The 24,508-nt window shown below is 48.8% G+C and overlaps 1 protein-coding gene across 1 annotated transcript in view; it reads left to right on the forward strand.

Moving 5' to 3' along the window:
* LOC140420575 (acetyl-coenzyme A synthetase 2-like, mitochondrial) overlaps positions 1-24,508 on the forward strand; it is a 147,016-nt gene that overhangs the window by 36,402 nt on the left and 86,106 nt on the right. The window contains exon 6 of the mRNA XM_072504575.1: positions 8,725-8,872. Coding sequence (XP_072360676.1) covers positions 8,725-8,872 — 148 coding nt within the window. The remainder of the gene's footprint in view (positions 1-8,724; positions 8,873-24,508) is intronic.

Below are 24,508 nucleotides of genomic sequence, written 5' to 3' on the forward strand. Positions count from 1 at the left end.
TTCATTGGCCGGGGCATTGAGTATAAAAATTGGCAAGTCACGTTGCAGCTGTATAGAACCTTAGATAGGCCACACTTGGAGTATAGTGTTCAATTCTGGTCGCCACACTACCAGAAGGATGTGGAGGCTTTAGAGAGGGTGCAGAAGAGATTTACCAGGATGTTGCCTGGTATGGAGGGCATTAGCTATGAGGAGAGGTTGAATAAACTCGGTTTCTTCTCACTGGAACGAAGGAGGTTGAGGGGCGACCTGATAGAGGTCTACAAAATTATGAGGGGCACAGACAGAGTGGATTGTCAGAGACTTTGTCCCAGGGTAGAGGGTTCAATCACTAGGGGGCATCGGTTTAAGGTGCAAGGGGCAAGGTTTAGAGGAGATGTACGAGGCAAGTTTTTTACACAGAGGGTAGTGGGTGCCTGGAACCCGCTACCGGAGGAGGTGGTGGAAGCAGGGACGATAGTGACGTTTAAGGGGCATCTTGACAAATACATGAATAGGATGGGAATAGAGGGATATGGACCCTGGAAGATTTTAGTTTAGACGGGCAACATGGTCGGCGCAGGCTTGGAGGGCCGAAGGGCCTGTTCCTGTTCTGTACGTTTCTTTGTTCTTTGGAGTGCTCTGGTAGCTAGGGGAATGTTGTCTCCTTGCGGAGGAAGTTCCTTAATTGCATGAATCACAGCTTGTTCCCTTTTGGGAGCTGGAGCTTATCCGTCAGTTTCTCCAGGGTTGCCACTCTGCCATCTATGTATAGGTTCCCTCCCATCAGTGTCCTTTCATCCTGTCTCCACCTTTTAAAGGAGGCGTCCATTGTTGCCGGGGTGAATTTATGGTTCTTGTGATGGGGGCCATGGTGGACATCTCTACCAGTCTAAAGTGGTGCCTGAGTCTCAGCATGGCCACCACCACTGGGTTTCTTGAGTACTTGGCTGGGGGGAATGGGAGTGGGGCCCTGGCCAGTGACCGGATGGACGTCCCCATACAGCAGTTCTTCTCCGTTCTTACCCTTTCAGTTCCTGGTACTCTCTCTGGTGGCTGCCCAATGGATGAGTTGGAGATTCGGAAGGGCCAGCCCTCCCATATTCCTCCTCCTCTATAGAACGCTCTTGCAGATCCGAGGGTTATTCCTTCCCACACACGAATGCCATTCCTGACTTGTCTATTTTGGTGAAGAAGGCTTTGGGGATAAAGATCAGGAGGGATCTGAATAGGAAGAGGAACCTGGGAAACATGTTCATCTTAATTGTCTGCACTCCCCCTGTCAGGGAGAGTGAGAGCGAGTCCCACGTCTGTAGGTCCCTCTTTACATCTTTTATCAGTCTCAACAGTTTCCATTTGTGGATCTGTGTCCAGTCGTGCGCTATTTGGATCCCAAGTATTGGAATTTGGTTTGGACCAGCTTGAACGGCAAGTTTCCCAGCTCTGATTCCCCTCCTCCAGGGGTTCACGGGGAATATTTTGTTCTTGCTCAGGTTGAGTTTGTAACCTGAGAAGCCTCCGAACTCCCCTAGGGGTTCCATTATTCCTCTCATGCTGGTTAGGGGGTTCGAAAGTTAGAGGAGCAGGTCATCCGCATACTGAGAGACTCTGCTCTCTGACTGCCCTCTGAATGCCTCTCCACCCCTTGGCTGATCTGATAGTGATGGTCAGTGGCTCAATGGGCTGGGCAATTAGTAACAGGGACAAAGAGCATCCCTGCCTCGTCCCTCTGGGCAGCAGGACGTATTCAGAGCTTTCTGGTAATAAATATTTTTATTGAATTTTACATTTGTATACAGGAGATGATTGAAATGTTTTTTTTATTTACAATTTACATGTTTTTCTTTCTTAGGCACTCCCTCTTCCCCCCCTCACCTTGCTCAGCCTCCCCATTCCACCCCTCCCCTTTTCTGTTATTCGGGCTCTGTCTCAGGCCCTTTCTTCCGCCGTAGATGTTATCATCTATTTTTCATCTTGCTTTTGTTCCAATGGCTTTGTGGGGGGGGGGCCCTCTGGCAAGGGCTCGGAGGGTCGTTCCCGTGCACGAGGACTCCTCCATCCTTATCCATTCTTTGCTTGGCTCGCTTACCCATCCCCTCACCTTCTCCGCTGTGGCTGCCCAGTTTTACTATTGCAAGTTCGGAAGGGCCAGGCTGCCCATGCATCTTCTCTGCAGTGTTGTCTTGGGGATTCTTCCCCCCGCCACATACAAACGGCGTAATCATTTTATCTATTCTTTGGAAAAAGGCTTTGGGGATGAAGATCGGTGTGGATCTGAACAGGAAAAGGAACCTGGGCAGCACTTTCATCTTGATCGTCTGCACTCTCCCTGCCAGGGAAAGCGGGAGTGCATCCCATCTCTGTAGGTCCTTTTTAACTTCCTCCGCCAGACTGGTCAGATTCCACTTGCGGATCTGTATCCAGTCGTGGGCTATCTGGATCCCCAGGTAGCAGAATTTATTTTGGGCTACTTGAAATGGTAGATCTTCCAGCTCTAACCCTCTCCCGTTCGGGTTCACCGGGAATACCTCACTTTTACCCAGGTTGGGTTTGTAGCCGAGGAGCCCCGAACTCTTCCAGGAGCTTCATGATTTCCTTCAAGCTGTCCTGCGGGTCTGAGATGTAGAGGTAATCTGCATAGAGTGAAACTCAGTGCTCTCTGTCTCCTCTTTGGATTCCCATCGAACCTTGCGTGTCTCACAGGGTGATCGCCAGAGGTTCAATTGCCAGGGCGAACTGGAACGGGGACAGCGGGCATCCCGGCCTGGTTTCCACTGTGCAACTGGAAGTATTCAGAGCTGGTGGTGTGATAGATCTACCATTCGGTTTCAGCGGCACTTTGCGATTACTGGAACTCAGTAGAAATTGAAGTTAAAACTTCTCAGGTGCAAATAAGAATTGTTTATTTGTCTTCTATTGATTACAATTTGAAAGTCATTTAAAAAGCAATTCGTAGACAATTTGAAGCTTTCAAAGAATCACTGAAATGATCTTCTTGCTTAGACAAACAGCTCGCAATAACTTTAAAAGTCAGAGTCTGAAATAAAATATGAATGCAGGGAGACAGTGAATAGTTCAGATGAAAGTATAGATGATTCATGAAAAAGAGAGAGAGAAAGAAATCCAGCGAATTATCCAGCCCAGCTCCAGCTTCAACTAAAAAATGGCCGAACGAAACTTTTCAGCTATACTGCTTCACATCTGTCTTAAGCCATCTAATTACACCCCAATATAATCCTAATTGGTTTGGGTTAGACTCAAACACATCTGATTTGACGGCAAGCCGTCCATCTTTAATATGCAACATTAGTTCTAATTGTTTCGTATTTGCATACTTGTGTATGTTAAAGAATGCAATATTGTGCTGTTATCAAGGCCAGGTTGAACTGGTCTTTGGCTGACTTAGCTGTTATAACAATAGAGCCTTCATGATACCTTGTCGTGCCATGCTGTTACTATGGATCCTGCCCTGTCCTTGGGCACTGTCTTGAAAAATGTATTCATTAATTCAGTTAAAGTGTTTGTTTTAATCTAGTAAAGTGAATTATGCTGTTTTGGAAGCTGTTATGTTTTGAGATGACCTGAGGTTATGAGAGTGTTGAAATCCTTAATTTAAAACGGGTAAAACTGGGGCTTAATATTTATCCTAAATAACTATCCTCTACCTATTAGGTGTGTCAGGAAACAGTTGACCTCCACATGGTGTTCCGCACGCTCACCGTGGGGGCATTGTACAGGAGTTTCACCCACGAGGGGAACCCTGCTCCGAACCCAAACCGCTCCAGTACCTCAATGAGGTACTTCCATTCAACTCTGTCGAAGGCCTTTTCTGCGTCCAGGGAAACGATCACTTCTGGTGTTCTCTCCCCGGATGGGGTCAGTATCACATTCAGCAGCCGTCTGATGTTTGCAGTTAGCTGTCTACCCTTAACAAGGTCCTCCGCGATCACTTCTGGTACGCTGATCTCCAGTCTCTTGGCCAGAACTTTCGCGAGAATATTTCCATCCATGTTGAGCAGCGAAATGGATCTATATGATCTGCATTCCGTAGGATCTTTGACTTATTTAGGTATCAGTGATATAGTGGCATAGGAGGCAAAGTGCCCCTTGCCAGCGAGTTCGCGAACATTTTCCGTAGGTGCGGGGCAAGAGCTGGTCCAAATTTGTTATAGACGGCCGCTGGGAACACATTGGGGCCTGGTGCCTTCCTCACCTGCATGGAGTTGATACTCTCCATGACCTCACCAAATCCTATTGGTGCTTCCAGCTCCCTCCGTCTATCGTCCCCCACAACTGCCATGTCCAGTCCATCGAGGGACCGTTTCACCCCCGTGTCCCCGTCAGGAGGCTCGGAGGCGTACAGTCCCAGGTAGAAAGCCTCAAATGCGTGGTTGACCTTTTTGGTTCGGTTACCAGTCAGCCTCTGTTATCAGAGCTATCTCCCTTGTGGCTGCCTGCTTTCTCAGCTAGTGAGTCAAAAGGTGACTAGCCCTCTCTCCGTGTTCGGTGTCCCCTGTGTCTGGCGGAGTTGGTGCACCTCCTTCCTGGTGGATAGCAGGATAAAGTCCATTTGTAACATTTTCCTCTCCACTAGAAGTTCTAGGGTTGGGGCCTTGGAGTATCTTCTGTCGCCCTCTAGGATGGAGTTGATCAGTTGTTGCCTAGTTTAGCTGTTGCTATAGCTTTTCCCTATTCATGCCTTGTAGGCTCTAATCTCTCCCCTAATCATTGCCTTCAGTGCCTCCCAGAATGTGGAAGGTGAGACTTCCCCATTCTGTTGTTAGTAGCGGACGTATTCAGAGCTGGTGGTGTTTGTATGTATGCTCTTTGTAGGAGCGCTGTACAGCAGTTTCACCCAGGAGATGAACCCTGGCCCAAACCCAAACCATTCTAGTACCTCCATGAGGTACCTCCGTTCTACACTGTCAATGGCCTTCTCTGCATCCAGGGAGACGATCACTTATGGTGGCTCCTCCCCCAGTTGGGGTTATGGTCACATCCAGCAGATGTCTGATGTTCGCCGTTAGTTATCTGCCCTTGACAAAGCCTGTCTGATCCACCGCGACTACCTCTGGCATGCAAGTCGCTTCGTCAGCACTTTGGCATCAATGTTTGGGAGTGAGATGGGTCTGTATGACCTGCACTCCGTCAGGTCTTTGTCTTTTTAGGTATCCGATACCGAGGCCTGCGCCAGCGTGGGCGGCAGGGTCCCTCTCAATAGTGAATCATTGAACATTTCCCGCAGGTGCAGGGCCAGCGCTGCCGCAAACAGTTTTATAGAAATCCCCCGGGAATCTGCCTGGATCCGGTGCCTTCCTCGACTGCATCGATGCTCTCCGTGATGTCCTGGGCTCGATTCCCAGTTTGGGTCACTGTGCGAGGCTGCACGTTCCGCCTGTATCTGTGTGGGTTTTCTCCGGGTTCTCCATTTCCTCCCACAAGTCCCAAAATATGTGTTTGTTTGGTGAATTGGACATTCTGCATTCTCCCTCTGTGTACCTGAACAGATGCCTGAATGTGGCAACTAAGGGATTTTCACAGTAACTTCATTGCACTGTTAATGTAAGCCTACTTGTGACAATAATAAAGGTTATTATTATTATAGTGGTGCTTCCAGACCCTGCCTCTTTTCCTCCCCCACAACTGGTATGTCCAGCCCATCGAGGAACCGTCTCATCTTCAAGTCCCCTTCTGAGGGCTCGGTGGTGCACAGCCCTCAGTGGAAATTCGCGAAGGTCTAATTAGCTAGTGACTAGCTTGCCTTTCCTATCTTTTGCCTGCGCTATTTCCCTCGTGGCTGCCAGCTTTCTCAGCTGGTGGAACAGCAGGCAGCTGGTTTTGTCGCCATATTCATTAAAGGCCCATTTGTAACTTTTTCCTCTCCGCCAGTAGTTCCTTGGTCGGGACCGTGGAATATCGCCGATCCACCTCCAGTATGGAGTCGATCAACTGTTGCCTAGTTACCCTCTTCTTCCTGTCCCTGAGTGGTCTATACGCTATTATTTCCTCCTTATCACCACCTTCAGTACCTCCCTGAACGTGGAGGGTGAGACATCCCCATTCTGGCTGCAGGATACATATCCATCGATTGCTTGTGATATTCTCTTGCAGAATGCCTTGTTGGCGAGGAGGGCTGTTCTAGCCTCCATTGGGGGGACGCTAGGCCCGTCCCGTCTGAAACACTCATCCACGTAGTGTGGTGCGTGGTCGGAGATTACGATTGCTGAGAACTCTGCCCCTACCACCCCTGTAAGCACCGATTTCCCCACTATGAAGAAATCAATGCCGCGTTCTCCCAGTTAGGGGCATATATATTCACAATCACCACCAGTGCCCTTTTCAGGACACCGCTGACCATCATGTACTGACCCCAGAGTTCATCACTGTGATCGTTGCTGTAAAAGGTCGTCCTTTTACTAAACAGCACAGTCAACCCCTTCACCCTCGTCCCGTAACACGCTTGGTAGGTCTGCCCTATCCAGCTCTTTCTTACCCTCAGTTGGTCCTTCTCCCTCAGGTATGTCTCTTGGAGGAAGCCTATGTCGGCCCTCAGGCTTTTCAGGTGGGGCAAAGACTCTGGATCTTTTCACCGGGGCATATGTCCCCTGACGTTCCAGGTGACTATTCTAATGGGGGCTTTCTGTACCCCACCTCGTGCAGGGTGAGCCATACTTACCTCGTGGCCGGGTCCCTGCTCCAGGGCTTCCCTTTGTTTGGGGGCCATCCAAGATGGCCGTAGTTGCCTTCTTTGTTCCAGCCACCTCCATCTGCGACTTGTTGCGACCAGCATTCTATCCCCATCCCGATTCGCTGATCCCTCCCCCCGAGCCCATCTGTCCTTCCTGTCCCCCTTTCCCTGTACCTCTGTGGGCTTCCTCACCATGCCTCTCCTCCCCTTGCCGTTACCCTCTCCCTCCTTCCTCCCAACTTGGTGTTATGTCCCCCCCCCCCTTCTGCCAGGAGCTCCCACCCTTTTGGCAACTTTACCTCATGCCTCTGAAGTCACACGAAGATCCATGACAGAAACTCACAATCTTCAGTAAAAGTCATCCTCAAATTGAGGGACAGCCAACAATGACTCAGCTGTGGGAAATCTGTCAATCATAAACATGATTGTCTGCTAAATCTGGCAGGCATTATTGCAGATGAAGTTGACATAAGTGCCACTTCTGGCAAATAAGTAATCAGTAACCGTTTTATGCATTTTTGTGCCACCAACTGTGAACCTGCAGATATCTCCAGGTGAGCCCTGGAAGGACCCAGAAGCAAAACTAGTGAGGGCAGTGGTAACTTTGACACCCACAAGAAGAGCAGATCCACCAGGTCCAGGTGGCAGCAGGACTTGTTCCAGAAAGCTGTTAATGTCTACCATCGTCTGACACTCTGAGCCTCCTGAGACATTGGTGCTCCCAACCGGTCAAGGAAGTGTATCCTCTGTTTAAAGATCCTGAGTGCTGGGTATAGAGGTTGAATAAACTCGGTTTGTTCTCACTAAAACGGCAGAGGTTGAGGTCTGATAGAAGTCTGCTAAATTATGAGGGGCATAGACAGAGTGGATAGTCAGAGACTTTGTCCCAGGGTAGAGGGGTCAATTACCAAGGGGCATAGGTTTAAGGTGCGAGGGGCAAGGTTTAGAGTAGATGTACGAGGCAAGTTTTTACACAGAGGGTAGTGGGTGCCTGGAACTCGCTGCTGGAGGAGGTGGTGGAAGCAGGGACAATAGTGACGTTTAAGGGGCATCTTGACAAATACATGAATAGGATGGGAATAGAGAGATACGGACCCTGGAAGTATAGAAGATTTTAGTTTAGGTGGGCAGCATGGTCGGCACAGGCTTGGAGGGCCGAAGGGCCTGTTCCTGTGTTGTACTTTTCTTTGTTAGTCTTCTTGCAGCGGCATCTCCCTGCCCCCTCTTTCCTGTGCAGCTGCAGATCTGTGAGCAGCAGGCTGTTGCTGGTACAGACCCTGTTGCACCAAGTGCAGTTGGTGTTCCTGATGCATCTCCTGTTGCTGCCAGTGTTCCTGCTGCTGGTACTCCTGTCCTCGACTGAGTTTCAAAGTAACAGTGTATAAGCAACATCAGAGCTCCAAATCAAACGTCCAATCATCCCAAGCATAGACGGCACCTACATTGTGTAAATTAACCTCCAAAATGTCTAGCGTAACCTCTCAGCACAAGTACTGTGAATAAACCATTTTCCACAAGCAACAGAAACAAAATCAGCTCCGAATATTCAGTATTGGTTGGCATATCTCCCTGTCATGACTTCAGCCCCTTTAATTCCCACTTTCTTCGCGTCTTCTTTTCCCTACAAGTCCAGGAAGCCCAGGAACCTCGCGTAGCCAAATTTACACTCCAAAGCTTGTGTTAACATCACTGCAACTGATCATATGCAGAAATCGAATCCCTCCCTCTCCTGAGGGTGTTATTTGCATGTTGCCCTACACACTGCAGTTAAATGTGGAGGTTGGCGGGTTGGAGCCAGCCTCCTGATGCGCTCGCATTTTTCCCACTCCCTCACCCAATGAACTTTCTTGCTCACTTTGTTTAATAGATATTTTCACCCACTCAGAAGGAAGGTTCCATACGTATGCTTTCACTGTTTATAAATCATTATCCCAGGGTATTTCTTCAAGGCCTGAGTGTTGCTTGTCATCTGTAAGGTGAATTTTTAAGTACTGTAATATTGTTGCTGTTCGAGGTTCTGACATGTAAGATATAAACGTACAAATGTTATTTTTCAGTACGTCTTTGATTATCAAGAAGGTGATATTCACGGCTGTATGGCAGATATTGGCTGGGTTACAGGGCACAGTTACGTGGTCTATGGCCCACTCTGCAATGGTGGCACCACCGTGTTGTTTGAGAGCACTCCTATCTACCCAAATCCAGGTAAGCACATTAAGGACTATCATCAAAAAAATATATTTCATACACTCATTAGTACTCCCTATGACTGGTGGTACACTGAAGGGAAATGCATGGGAACATAGGGTGGTAGGGCAGGAGGTGGGGTGTTTTAACAGCCAACTGGTGTCTGCCAGTAAACTACAGGCTTCAGTTAGATTCCTGCAACTTTCTCAATTAGTTCAGAGTTAAAATATTCAGGGCCTGATAACTTCATAAACTTTGGTCTGGTTATTTAAAATATGGCCTTGCCTACACCAGGCGGGTGCCTTTGTTTTCTGTTCTAAAAAGCAGATTAAATGGAAAACAACAGGATCCAGGCTAGACATTGGCAGGCAAGTCACCTGGGGCGAAATTCTCCCCAAACGGCGCGATGTCCGCCGACTGGCGCCCAGAACGGCGCCAATCAGACGGGCATCGCGCCGCCCCAAAGGTGCGGAATGCTCCGCATCTTTGGGGGTCGAGCCCCAACATTGAGGGGCTAGGCCGACGCCGGAGGGATTTCCGCCCCGCCAGCTGGCGGAAACGGCCTTTGTTGCCCCGCCAGCTGGCGCGGAAATGACATATCGGGGCGGCGCATGCGCGGGAGCGTCAGCGGCCGCTGACAGTTTCCCGCGCATGCGCAGTGGAGGGAGTCTCTTCCGCCTCCGCCATGGTGGAGACTGTGGCGGAGGCGGAAGGGAAAGAGTGCCCCCACGGCACAGGCCCGCCCGAGGATCGGTGGGCCCCGATCGCGGGCCAGGCCACCGTGGGGGCACCCCCCGGGGTCAGATCGCCCCGCGCCCCCCCCAGGACCCCGGAGCCCGCCCACGCCGCCTTGTCCCGCCGATAAATAGGTACTCTAATTTACGACAGGCAATTTATCGGGCCGGAGAATCCAGCGGGGGGGCCCGCCAACCGGCGCGGCCCGATTCCCGCCCCCGCTGAATATCCGGTACCGGAGACTTCGGCAACCGGCGGGGGCGGGATTCACGGCGGCCAACGGCCATTCTCCGACCCGCTGGGGGGTCGGAGAATGACGCCCCTGATTAATTTACATGCTGACTCTGCCTCTGATTTCCACTGGGCAGATGGAGTTAAAATCAAACCCTATAGTCCTGCTTGGATGCATTACTGAACACCCATCTCTAAAATGTTAAATACGCTCCTTACTGTGAGCTTGGAGCAGTGTTGCTTTCTCAGGGAGTGACTCTTCAATGTCTGGGATACATTTTGGAGTTCATGGGAAAATTGTGGAAGTTTGTATCAATAAATGCAGAGATTTCCCCTCATTTATTGCAGAAAGATTGGGGATATTGTGGATCTATATTTGTTCTCTTGCTACATTGATTAATAAATTGTTTAATATTATTTCTGAATTGCCTACCTTCTCAATTCCAACTGGAACATTTAAATGCATCTCCCAGTTCACTTATTCCAGTTCACCCTGAATCTCTGTTCACTCCAGTTTATGCCATTCACCCATTCCATCCCAGTTCACCTGGCACTGTCTTGCTCTCTTCTGCTCCCTCCTCCCTGCCTCACTGCTTTGACTGGCTCCTCCCTGACACTAAGGCATTTACTGGGGAATTGAATGCTGCTGTGGACTCTGTAGACTGGGGCTTCCTGTTGCAACAAATACAATGCAAGATCAAGAATCAATGATCACAGTGCACAGCATTTATGTGGCAGTGCATGGCATTGATTATGGATCTCAGGATGCAGCAAGAACAGCGGTTTGAGGAATGCCAAATATCTTTAATCGTGTATGGATCTGAAACACCTTGGAATCCACATGACACGTGTTGGAGCCAGACAGTTGCTGAGCAAAGAAATGTGGTTGTAAAAACGGGTTTTGGTACATACCCGATCAAACATGAGAAGGAAAATAGCAATGAAGGTGAACAAAGTAAAAGAGACAAAGGGAAATCCTGTGGAGGGAAGAGTAGAACTTACTTTAAGGTGGGCATTCCTGGAAGAGAAGTGGCAGTGAATTAAAAACTAATACAAAAGCAAATGTTGCTAACTTTTGGTTGGCTCTTAAATCGTAATTTGCTCTGTTTGTTTAACCTTTGCTCTAGAGTCGCCAGGTATCTTTATGATACCACCACGATGTTCAAGTTCAAGTAATGATCAATAACTCAACACACCAATTAGTAAGATTCAAATCAAAACACATTTATTATACACAGTAAATCGCTACTCATGCATAAACTCTACTTTCTAGGCTATTCCTATCACTAAAAGGCCTATACTTAGCTTCGGACTGGCCCACCAGGTCAGGGGAACAAATGGCCTTTCGTACAGGCCCTGAGTCTGCAGGATTCAAAAGCTGGTTTGGACTGGTAGCTAGGAGCGCCTATCTCGTAGCGAGCGTTGACTTGAGACTTACTTGGTTGGCGGCAGCGAGGCAGGTCACTGTCAAGGGTTGGTTCAAGTTGCTGAGTGACCCTGCCAAATAAGGACGCTTTGAACTTGGGGGCCTTACTTTATAGTCCCCAGGGGCTTCCTGCCCTTCGGGACGGACCCCGTACCTGGTTCCAAGTGATTGGACTACTTTCCGATCACTTGGATCGATTTCTCCAATGCTGGAGCGGTTCCCTGACCACTGGGCGGTCCCTAAATGTTCCTTTGTCTTGGCTCCTGCTGGCGCCGAGGAGTCTGGCTTGGCTTTATTTACCTTAACTGTTGCCATTGTGCCTGGGGATCGCACATTACTATGTAGCTGACTGCTACATTACTATGCAGATGGCTGCTGGTTTCGGTGCTGTCTGGTTGTTTTGCAGGTCCAATATACATGATTTCTGTATTTGCTAGTCTTTGCCTGTGTTGGCTGAATTTCCCTTCAGCCTTTGCGGTTCTCCATTTTAAGTCGGGAAGTGGCCAACTCAGGTGGCTACACAAAGTACTGCGGAGAGTGGAAATCTGAAGGAAAAATTGAAAATGCTGGATATGCTTGGCAGGTCAGGCAGCATCTGTGGGGCAGAAACAGAGTTAACCTTTCAGGGTGATAACCTTTCATTAGAACTGGGAAAAATTGGAGACGTAATAGATCTTCAGCAAGTGAAAGGGAGGAGGGTTACAGAAATAAAAAAAGGGAACATAGAACATTACAGCGCAGGCCCTTCGGCCCTCGATGTTGCGCCGACCTGTGAAACCACTCTAAAGCCCATCTACACTATTCCCTTATTGTCCATATGTCTATCCAATGACCATTTGAATGCCCTTAGTGTTGGCGAGTCCACTACTGTTGCAGGCAGGGCATTCCACGCCCTTACTACTCTCTGAGTAAAGAACCTACCTCTGACATCTGTCTTATATCTATCTCCCCTCAATTTAAAGTTATGTCCCCTCGTGCTAGACAACACCATCCGAGGAAAAAGGCTCTCACTGTCCACCCTATCCAATCCTCTGATCATCTTGTATGCATCAATTAAGTCACCTCTTAACCTTCTCTCTAACGAAAACAGCCTCAAGTCCCTCAGCCTTTCCTCATAAGATCTCCCCTCCATACCAGGCAACAGTCTGGTAAATCTCCTCTGCACCCTTTCCAATGCTTCCACATCCTTCCTATAATGCGGCGACCAGAATTGCACGCAATACTCCAAATGCGGCCACGCCAGAGTTTTGTACAGCTGCACATGACCTCTTGGCTCCGAAACTCAATCCCTCTACCAATAAAAGCTAACACACCGTACGCTTCTTAACAACCCTCTCAACCTGGATGGCAACTTTCAGGGATCTATGTACATGGACACCGAGATCTCTCTGCTCATCCACACTGCCAAACATCTTACCATTAGCCCAGTACTCTGTCTTCCTGTTATTCCTTCCAAAATGAATCACCTCACACTTTTCTGCATTAAACTCCATTTGCCTCCTCTCAGCCCAGCGCTGCAGCTTATCTATGTCCCTCTGTAACTTGTAACATCCTTCCGCACTGTCCACAACTCCACCGACTTTAGTGTCATCTGCAAATTTACTCATCCATCCTTCTACGCCCTCCTCCAGGTCATTTATAAAAATGACAAACAGCAGTGGGCCCAAAACATATCCTTGTGGTACACCACTAGTAACTGGACTCCAGCCTGAACATTTCCCATCAACCACCACCCTTTGTCTTCTTCCAGCTAGCCAATTTCTGATCCAAACTGCTAAATCACCCTGAATCCCATGCCTCTGTATTTTCTGCAGTAGCCTACCTTGGGGAACTTTATCAAACGCTTTACTGAAATCCATATACACCACATCAACTGCTTTACCCTCATCCACCTGTTTGGTCACCTTCTCAAAGAACTCAAGAAGGTTTGTGAGGCACGACCTGGATTTGGATCAGTTTGGATCAGAAATTGGCTAGCTGGAAGAAGACAAAGGGTGGTGGTTGATGGGAAATGTTCAGGCTGGAGTCTAGTTACTAGTGGTGTACCACAAGGATCTGTTTTGGGCCCACTGCTGTTTGTCATTTTTATAAATGACCTGGAGGAGGGCGTAGAAGGATGGGTGAGTAAATTTGCAGATGACACTAAAGTTGGTGGAGTTGTGGACAGTGCGGAAGGATGTTACAAGTTACAGAGGGACATAGATAAGCTGCAGCGCTGGGCTGAGAGGAGGCAAATGGAGTTTAATGCAGAAAAGTGTGAGGTGATTCATTTTGGATAGTCACAAAACCGTGTTGACTATCTCTAATCAAATTATTCCTTTCCAGATGATTATACATCCTATCTCTTATAAACCTTTCCAAGATTTTGCCCACAACAGAAGTAAGGCTCACTGGTTATAGAGGGAGCTTTACCCTGTATCTAACCCCGTGCTGTACCTGTCCTGCCAGTGTTTGATGGGGATAGTGTAGAGGGAGCTTTACTCTGTATCTAACCCCATGCTGTACCTGTCCTGCGAGTGTTTGACGAGGATAGTGTAGAGGGAGCTTTACTCTGTATCTAACCCCGTGCTGTACCTGTCCTGGGAGTGTTTGATGGGGATAGTGTAGAGAGGAGCTTTACTCTGTATCTAACACCGTGCTGCACTTGTCCTGGGAGTGTTTGAATGGGACAGTATAGAGGGAGCTTTACAGTGTAGAGGGAGTTACCAGACTCCTAAACAACCCTCTTATGGACAGAGCTGATTAACACTACACCCCTGTATGCTTCACCCGATATCAGTGTTTATGTAGTTACATCGTAGACCTTGTGTTAACGTAATATGTATTTTCTTTTATTTCCTTTTTTTTCATGTACTTAATGATTTGTTGAGCTGCTCACAGAAAAATACTTTTCACTGTACCTCGGTACACGTGACAACAAACAAAATTGAATCCAACTCTATATCTAACCTCTTGCTGTACCTCTCCTGCGAGTGTTTGATGGGGACAGTGTAGAGGGAGCTTTACTCTATATCTAACCCCTTGCTGTACCTGTCCTGGGAGTGTTTGAATGGGACAGAGTAGAGGGAGCTTTATTCTGTATCTAACCCAGTGCTGTACCTGTCCTGGGAGTGTTTAATGGGGGCAGTGTAGAGGGAGTTTTACTCTGTTTCTAATCCCATGCTATACCTGTTTGGTGGTGTTTGATGGGGACAGTGTAGAGGGAGCTTTACCCTGTATCTAACCCCATGCTGTACCTGTCCTGGGAGTGTTTGTTGGGGACAGTGTAGAGGGAGCTTTACTCTGTATCTAACCCGGTGCTGTATCTGTCCTGGGAGTGTTTGATGGGGACAGTGTAGAGGGAGCTTTACTCTGTATCTAACCCCGTGATGCACCTGTCCTGGGAGTGTTTGATGGTGACAGTGTAGAGGGAGCTTTACTCTGTATCTAACCCCATGCTGTCCATGTCATGATATTTAGATCAGCATATTATGGTGCAATCAAACACACACTGATGGACATGCAGTAGGACCAACCAACATCGCAGCCAATCACCAGTGAGAGCACACGCACTATAAAAACAGGGGACACTACAGTGCCCGCCCATTCCAGCAGCAGCCAGCTCAGAGCACCGAGCTCAGAGCCTGTCACTCAGATATTCACCATGTGCTGAGTGCCTCACCCAGATAGTAATAGGACAGATGGTCTGTGTTTAGGTATAAAACAGGAGAGATTAAATTGGAGCAAAGGGAGTGGAAATGGAACAAGTAAAGAAATAAAAGATGCGTCTTTTTAAAATAAATTTAGAGTACCCAATTCATTTTTTCCAATTAAGGGGAGATTTAGCGTGACCAAATCACCTACCCTGCACACCTTTGGGTTGTGCGGGCGAAACCCACGCAAACACGGGGCGAATGTGCAAACTCCACACGGACAGTGATCCAGAGCCGGGATCGAACCTGGGACCTCAGCACCGTGAGGCAACAATGCTAACTACTGCGCCATCATGCTGCCCTATGAAATAATAATAATCTTTATTGTCACAAGTATCATAGAATCATAGAATTTACAATGCAGAAGGAGGCCATTCGGCCCATCGAGTCTGCACCGGCCTTGGAAAGAGCGCCCTACCTAAGCCCACACCTCCACCCTATCCCCGTAACCCCACCCAACCTTTTTGTACACTAAGGGCAATTTATCATGGCCAATCCACCTAACCTGCACATTTTGGACTGTGGGAGGAAAGCGGAGCACCCGGAGCGAACCCCGCAGACACGGGGAGAAAGTGCAAACTCCACAGAGACAGTGACCCAAGCCGGGAATCAAACCTGGGACCCTGGCTCTGTGAAGCCATAGTGCTAACCACTGTGCTACTGTGCTGCCCCAAGCTACCGTGCAGCAAAAGATTCATCTCGATGAGACTGAATAGCAAAATAATAAACAGCCGCTAACCAAAGACAAAGAATTAGAAAACAAGCCCACAAAACCAAAACATTTAAGCCTTTGTTCATGATAGATTCTAATATGCTGCAAATGCTACAAAGCTCTTATTTCAAACATACGTTTTGCCCGATGCAATATAATACTTCGGACTTTTGATGAATTACATCAGTATTTATAAAAACAATACTCTTGCACATCTGCCGTGTGTGTTGAATTTGATATCTCCTGAGAGTGTCAAATGAAGTTGAATAAGGCTATAATATTGCCAGCCATATGTTGTTGTCTTTAAGAGGTAGTGGGGAGCTAAAACAAAAACTGAAAATGCTGGAAATTCTCAGTGTGTCTGACAAAATCTGTGGCGAGAGAACCGAGTTTTGGATCTGGATGATTCTTCAGCAGACTCTTCATCAGTTGACGAGCCAGCAGTTGATGGGTTCTGGGTTCTTACCTTCTAACAATGGGCGGGATCCTCTGATCCTGAGGCTGTGTTGACGCCGTTGTAAACGCCGTCGCGTTTCTCGACGGAGTCAACATGGCCTCAGGATCAGCAATTCTGGCCACTACGGGGGGGGGGGGGGGGGGGGGGGGGGGGGGCAGCACAGGGAGCAATCCACGCCGCTCCAGCTGCTGATCCTGGCATCAACTGGGCGCCACGGGATCCGCGCATGCGCAGTGGCTCCCTTCTCCGCGTCGACCCTGACGCAACATGGCGTAGGGCTAAAGAGGCCGGCGCGGAAGAAAGGAGGACCCCAGCGCAAGACTGGCCCGCCGATCAGTGGGCCCCGATCGCGGGCCAGGCCACAGCGGAGGACCCCCCCCCCCCAAAACCACGGCCACCCCCTTACACCCCCTTACCCTTCCACGCCGAGGTCCCGCCGGGTAAGACCACACGTGGACGGCACCGGTGGGACTTGGGTTTTTGGTTACGGCCCCGGGCCGAGAATCGGCGGAGGGGCCACGTGGAGTTGCCTCCGACCGGCGCCGCGCCGACCACGGCTGCACCAATGGTGCTGATTCTCCGATGTGCGGAGAATCGCGTCCCGGTGTCATGGCGGCGCGGTGCGATTTGTGGCAGGTCTCCAGCTCGTTTCTCCAGCTCGGCCCCGGGTTGAGAGAATCCTGCCCAATGTCTTTTGAGAGTAGAAACTCTGGAAAAAGTGAAGCTCAGACAAACCTCAGCAATGCTTGGAGCATTTTGAAATCTGCAATTCATTATGGGCTGGGGGTATGGCAGTTCTATGCGTAAATATGTTCCAGAGGGTAGTGATGCGATTTGCAGCTGTTTCCTTAACCAAACAGTGCCACGCATTCAAGAAGGAAATAGGGAGAGTGCAGAGTCAACATGTTCCAATCAAGAAAAAGGGTGGGCCCAACAAATCCAGTGAACCCTGGATATTGAGGGATATATAGCATTGGATGAGGAGAAAAAGGGACGCCTACAGCAGATATCAAGAGCTCAAAACAGCAGAAGTCCTGGAGCGTATAGAATGTGCAAGAGGCAGCTTAAAAAGGAATTAGGAGAGCAAAAGGGGAAATGAAAGGATACTGGCAGGTAAAATAAAGGAAAATCCAAAGTTGTTTTACAAGTACATAAAGGGTAAAAGGGTAACTAGGGAAAGATTAGCCCCCATTAAGGACCACAGTGGGAATTTGTGTGTGGAGCCGGAGGATGTAGGTAGGACTCTAAATGAATACTTTGTGACAGTGTTCACTTGTGAGAGGGACAATGTAGGTATAGAAATCAGGGAAAGGATTGTGATAAAATTAAAGAGATTAACATGGACAGAGAGGAAGTTCTGAGTAGTCGGGAGGGCTTAAAAGTAGATAAATATCCAGGGCTGGATGAAATGTATCCCAGGCTGTTGAGTGAGGCAAGTAAGGAAATAGCAGAACTCACAGAACACAGAATTTGTGCAGAAGGAGGCCCTTGATAAGAGCACCCTACCTAAGTCCACACCTCCACTCTATCCCCATACTTCCACCCTATCCCTGTAACCGCACTTTACCTTTTTTGGATGCTAAGGGCAATTTAGCATAGCCAATCCACCTACTCCTGCATATCTTTGGACTGTGGGAGGAAACTGGAGCTTCCGGAGGAAACCCACGCAGCCACAGGGAGAACGTGCAGACTCCGCACAGACAGTGACCCAAGCCGGGATTCGAATCTGGGACCCTGGCGCTGTGAAGCCATTATGCTAACCACTACGCTACCATGCTGCCCATTATTTCCACCACCAGCAGGGGTGGTGAAAATAATTTTCAATACCTCTCTGGCCACAGGAGACGTGCCAGATGATTGGAGGATAATCAATGTGGTACCATTATTTAAGAAGGGAGGAAGGGATAAACCAGGAAACTACAGGCCAGTCAGTGGTGGAGAAACTATTGCAAGCAATTCAGAGAGTCAGAATTAATCTGCATTTGGAGAGGCAGGGATTAATCAAGAACAGTCAGCATGGTTTTTTTAAAAAATATGTTTTATTGAAATTTTTTTCCCAAACAACAATTTTTCCCCTCTTACAAAGCAAACGCAACAATAACAATACAGAAATTTTTAACAATACACAAGTAACAAAACCCCTTTATCTTTGACCTAAACTAAACTAAACCCCCCCCCCTCCCTCCCCCTGGGTTGCTGCTGCTGGTCATCTGTCTTCCCCCTAACGTTCCCCTAGGTAGTCGAGAAATGGCTGCCACCGCCTGGTGAACCCTTGAGCCGATCCTCTCAGGGCAAACTTTATCTGCTCCAGTTTAATGAACCCCGCCATATCATTTACCCAGGCCTCCAGTCCGGGGGGTTTCGCCTCCTTCCACATGAGTAGGATCCTGCGCCGGGCTACTAGGGACGCAAAGGCCACAACGTCGGCCTCTTTCGCCTCCTGCACTCCCGGCTCTTCCGCAACTCCAAATAGAGCTAACCCCCAGCCTGGTTTGACCCGGGCCTTCACCACCCGCGAAATCACTCCCGTCACTCCCTTCCAATACCCTTCCAGTGCCGGGCACGCCCAAAACATATGTGCGTGGTTTGCCGGGCTCCCGCCACACCTCCCACATTTGTCCTCCACTCCAAAGAACCTGCTCAATCTTGCTCCCGTTATGTGTGCTCTATGTAGCACCTTAAATTGAATCAGGCTAAGCCTGGCGCATGAGGAAGCATGGTTTTGTTAAGGGGAGGTCATGTCTGACCAACTTGATTGAAGAGTTTTCGAAGAGGTCCTCGAAGAGGTGACCAGATGTGTAGATGAGGGAAATGCATTTGACATAGTCTACTTGGACTTCAGCAAGGTTTTTGATACGTTCCACATGGGAGACTGATGGCAAAGGTAAGGCCCATGGGATCCAAGGAAGTTTGGCAAATAGGATCCAGAATTGCCTGAGTGGCAGGAAGCAGAGGATGATGGTCGAGGGGTATTTTTCTGACAGGAGGCCTGTGTCCAGTGGGGTCCCGTAGGGATCAGTGTTGGGGCCTTTGCTGTTTGTGGTTTATATAAATGATTGAGATATGAATGTAGGAGGATTGATCAGTAAGTTCGCGGATGATACGAAAATTGGTGGGGTGGACAATAGTGAAGATGATAGCCTTAGATTATAGGAGGATATAGACATGCTGGTCAGTTGGGCTCCTCAGTAGCAAATGGAATTCAATCCGGATATGTGTGAGGTGATGCACTTGGGCAGGACAAACAAGGCAAGGGAATACATGATAAATGGCAGGAACCTGGGAAGCACCGAGGATCAGAGGGACCTTGGTGTGCACACAGCAGGGCACGTTGAAAAAGTGGTTAAGAAAGAATATGGTATACTTGCCTTTATTAGCCTGGGCATAAGAGCAGGGAGGTTATGCTGGAACTGCATAAAATGTTGGTTAGGCCACAGCTATTGTATTGTGTGCAGTTCTGGAATCCACATTATAGGAAGAATGTGATAGCATTGGAAAGGGTGCAGAAGAGATTTACCAGTGTGCTGTCTGGGCTGGAGAGAGATTGGATTGACTGGGGTTGTTTTCCTGGGAGCAGAGGAGCCTGAGGGGGGACATGATTGAGATGTATAAACGTATGAGGGAGATAGATAGTGTAGACACCAAGAAACTTTCCCCCTTTGTCAAGAGATCAATAAGCAGGGGGCATAGATTTAAGGTAAGGGGCAGGACATTTAGAGGGAATGTGGGGGTGGGCTAGAACCCGCTGCCTGAAAGGTTGGTGGAGGCAGAGACACTCCTAACATCTAAGAAGTACTTAGATGTACACTTGCAATGCCAAGGCATACAAGGCTATTGGTCAAATGCTGGAAAATGGGACTAGAATAGTTAGGAGTTTTTTTGTGACCGGTGCAGGCACAATGGTCAAAGGGCCTTTTCTGTGCTGTAGACCCCTATGACTCTAAGCATTGTAATAGTAGCTACTGAGCCTGGAGGGTGCACTTTATGAAGAGGTGTCTCTAATTCTGGACTGTACAGGCGTGAGAATAAGTCTGAAGGAACTCTGTTAGCGGGCTTTTCACCCATTGGGCTGTTTCCATTCAGATCCCTAATATCCCAGAAACAATGAGCAGTTGATGGTAGGACAAGGCATGATTGAGATGGGTTTCTCTGAGCATAATACCAGATCCATCCAATCCAGCTTGTTTTAACCCAAAGTCAGATTTTGGGAGGAACAGTAAGCTAGTGCAGAGTCTGAGATGCTGGCTATCGGTACAGGGTCATCTTGTGCCTCAGTGCAAAGAGATGACTCAAGGATGTTGACCATTTCCTGCCACTGAGATAGAATGTAGAAACAGTGCTGGATTAAGCAGAAGATGCACTCCAACTGATGGGATCAAAATAAAACACTGGGCTAACAAAGAGAATTTACGTAGATGATGTAAATAAATAGGTCATAATCTATTAAGACTTAAAGAGTCTTAAGATATCTTTGAGAAGGACCATGTTAAAGTCAATGGTCATGTACAGCAGTTGAGGTACAGTTGATTGTAATAGAGAGCATGGTGTTCTTTAGGCCTTTGTTATCGAGGAGCTGAAACATAGGTGGTTCATAGTCTGAACAACAATAATTAAAAAAAATAAAAATTTAAAGTACCCAATTCTTTTTTTTCCAATTAAGGGACAATTAATGTGGCCAATCCACTTATCCTGCACATCTTTAGGTTGTGGGGGTGAGACCCATGCAGACACGGGGAGAATGTGAAAACCCCACATGGACAGTAACCCGGGGCCAGGATTAAATCAAGGTCCTCGGCGCCGTGAGGCAGCAGTGCTAACCACTGCGCCGCCGTGCTGCCCCTAACAATCGTAATTGACAGACCAGTCTCCCTGGTTGCAGATCACCCTCAGTCAATTTTTTAAATTTCTGATGAGTATTGAGGATAGATATCAGACGCGATGTTCCTGAATGGTGACAGAGTCCTGTAGCGTGAGATTAGCTGGGTGTTTCCTGGGGCTCGGAGAGCTGAAATACAGCCCGCTGTCTAACGCCCATCTAGGTAGAGCAGGGGCCTCAGCGGGGGACTTCCCGACGAGGCCCCACATGGCCTCGTTTGTTGCACTGAGGAGCTCCGTTCGCCGGGACGGCATTTTTAAATGGCTTCCCGATCACTTGAGCCCCCAACATGACCACCAAACCCCCTCCAAGCCCCAACTCATTATACCTCCCCGCACTCCCTCACACTCACGAAAGGCACCCTGGCCCACTCACCATTGCACAAAAAATGCCAACTTGGCACTTCGGCAGTACCAGCATAGCATCCTGGCAGTGCCCCTGCCAGCTGGCAGTGCCACCCAAGCACCTTGGCAGTGTCAGGGTGCCCAGGTGGCATCAGCCGTACCAGTGTACCACCCTGTCCAGAGGGCTTGCACTTGAGGGCCTCCAATCCCGTGGTGACCCCCAGGAGCGCCTATCCATCTGGTCCCCATTTGTGGGGACCAATTCTTAATGGCGTTTGCCTGAGATCTCCAAGGTAAGGGGGTTAGATTCCACATCTTGGGTAGATCTTTGGAACGCATATTAGAGTGAGACTACCTGTCTCACTCTAATATGCAGATTTGTCAGTAATGGCAGGCCGGGTAGATCCAGGAAGTGGGATCTCCCAACATCTACTGGTTGCATTGCACCGCACTGCATTTTGGGTACAACGCGACCCGTAGGCCAGTTAGATGGCAAACAGATCAGCGCCCGGCGCGGATCTCGATGTTGGCCTCTCCTGCAATTTAACGGCCTTGACGCACTCTCGCTTAAGCACAATCCGGGCATTAAATCGTGCCCAAGGTGGCGACCACATTGATATGGAACTGAGTCATAGGTAAACCAAGAACTCGGGCACAACGCGACCAGCAGATCCCGCCCCTCATTTGCAGTCTATGGTTATTCTTTGCTGGATGGCAAAATATGCATCATTTGCTCACAATTTCATTGACACAGTTAGGCCTAAATTCTTGGTTTACCTATGACTCAATTCCATATCAATGTGGTCGACACCTTGGGCGCGATTTAATGCCCGGATTGTGCTTAATCGAGAGTGCGTCGAGGCCGTTAAATTGCGGGAGAGGCCAACATCGAGAGCTGCGCCGGGCGCCGATCTGTTTGCTACGGGTCTGCCATGCCAACCCCTGGATCAGGTGTTCCTGTTCCAGGGGCAACCCAGCTCCTGCCCACCTGCCCCACTGACCACCCATAACTCCCACTGACCGTAGAGGCCTCTGGCCAGACAGCTGAAGGCTATTGCTAATCGGAAATGGGCATTTGTTGTTCAGTGCGCACCTCACACCCCAAGTCGATCCCTTGTGGGTGGACGGGCCATGCAGCATGTGGGGGGTTATTGCCTGGCACCCCAATCGGACCGTGATGCCTGGGCACTGCGCCTGAACACTGCGGGAGGCAACACCATGGACGCAGCGGCCAACATTCGAACACTGCACATCCTCCAGGAGAGTGATTCACTCAGTTAAGTAGGCCCAAGGACTCGTTGGGGGCGTTTCACGACGGTGCGAACCGGGCCCGGTTACGTCCGATTCTGGCCCCCATAGCGGGCCAGCACGGTGCTCGAGCGGTTCAAGCCGCTCCAGCCTTCTTTTGCGGTGCCAAATGGAGGCCACACCAACCCGCGCATGCGCAGTTGGGCCAGCTCCATCCTGCGCATGTGTGGGGGACTTCTTTAGTGCGCCGGCCCCAACTCAAGATGGAGTCGGTGTTCAGGGGCTGGCGGCGCCAGAAAGTAGGCCCGGGGAGGGAGAGGCCGGCCCACCAATCAGTGGGCCCTGATCGCGGGCCAGACCCCATCGGAGGCCCCCCCCCCCCGGTGAAGGAGACCCCCCCCCCCACAGGCAGCCCCCCCCCAACCGTTGCCGCAGAGTTCCCGCCGGCAGCGACCAGGGGTGAACGGCGCCGGCGGGCGGGACTCTGTCGTATCGGCGCGGCCGCTCGGCTCATCCGGGCCGGAGAATCGGCGGCCCCGTTGATTCCAGCGGCCGGTGCCGCGCCGGCACAAATGCCGCCGATTCTCCGCACCTCGGTTGCGACGATTCTCCGGCCCGGCGTGGGGCTCGGAGAATCGCCCCCCCTGGTATTTTTGTGAGAGAACATTGTTTTCTAGATTTCAGGGGGCCTAAGTACGATTCAATCAATCTCACACAAATTAGTTCCATTGTGCTTATTCCCAAATGACCTCCCACTGGTACCTCATGTGTCACACTCAACACCTCCTTTCTATACCCTACCGGCAATACTACTTGATGAACTTCTGCTCATTTTTCATCCGCCTGCATATGTAAAGGTCTCCATTTTCTCATCAAGACATCACTTTTATGGTAATGACACTCTGGTATACTCTCAGATTCCTCTTCCGTATATGCTTTCTGATATATCCATTTTATTTCTACATCATTCTGTTGTAACTCCGCCAATTTTCCTGAACTAAAAATATCCGCCTCATTCTCCACCTGTTCTTGTTCTTTTTCAACCATCTGATCAAAAATCGTTTCTGATAATTGCACTTCAACTTCATCTTCACACTTTGATTTCTCCTCTTGTCTTAACCTGTGACTTTGCGACCTTGTTACGGCACAATCCGGAAAAATCCCAGGATATTCGTCCTTCAAAACTTCAGTTGACTTGATTTTCCAATGGCTTATCAACCACTTCCCAAACTACATAATTCCTCATCTCTTACCATTAAAGATTGACTAGCCCCTGTATCTCTTAAAAGTGTGGCTTCTTTACCTGCTCCTTCTGATACACATGAGTAAACTTTACCCACACAAGTAAATTTTTTAAATACATCTGGCACCTTCTTAACAATTACTTCTTGAACAGGCTGTACAATTGTTTGCACCTCATTCGCTTCCCTTGGGCTTTCCTTTACCACTTCAACAAACCCCACTGTCTTATCCTGTTTTACCACATCAGCCTTCCCAGTGCTTTTCTTCAACCACCAACACTGTGACTTTACATGGCCTAGTTTATTACAGTGAAAACATTTGAAACTTTTCATTTCTTTTCCACCCTCCTGGATTTCTTTTTTAATCTGAGGTACACTCTCTTTATTGTCTCCCATCAGATCACCTTTACCTTTACCACTTGAGTATTTCTCATGTCCCCAGTTTCTATCCCTCACCGGCTGAAACTGATGTTGGAAACCAATCGTTGATTTATGAACTAATTCATAATCATCTGCCATTTCCGCTGCTAATCTCGCAGTTTTAACCCTCTGTTCTTCCACATGAGTTCTCACTCCATCAGGAATTGAATTTTTAAACTCCTCCAAAAGTATAATTTCTCTGAGAGCTTCATACGTTTGGTCTATTTTCAAAGCCCTTATCCACCTATCAAAACTACTCTGTTTGAGCCTTT

Source organism: Scyliorhinus torazame, chromosome 1 (assembly GCF_047496885.1).
Source record: "Scyliorhinus torazame isolate Kashiwa2021f chromosome 1, sScyTor2.1, whole genome shotgun sequence".
Lineage (NCBI taxonomy): Eukaryota > Metazoa > Chordata > Chondrichthyes > Carcharhiniformes > Scyliorhinidae > Scyliorhinus > Scyliorhinus torazame.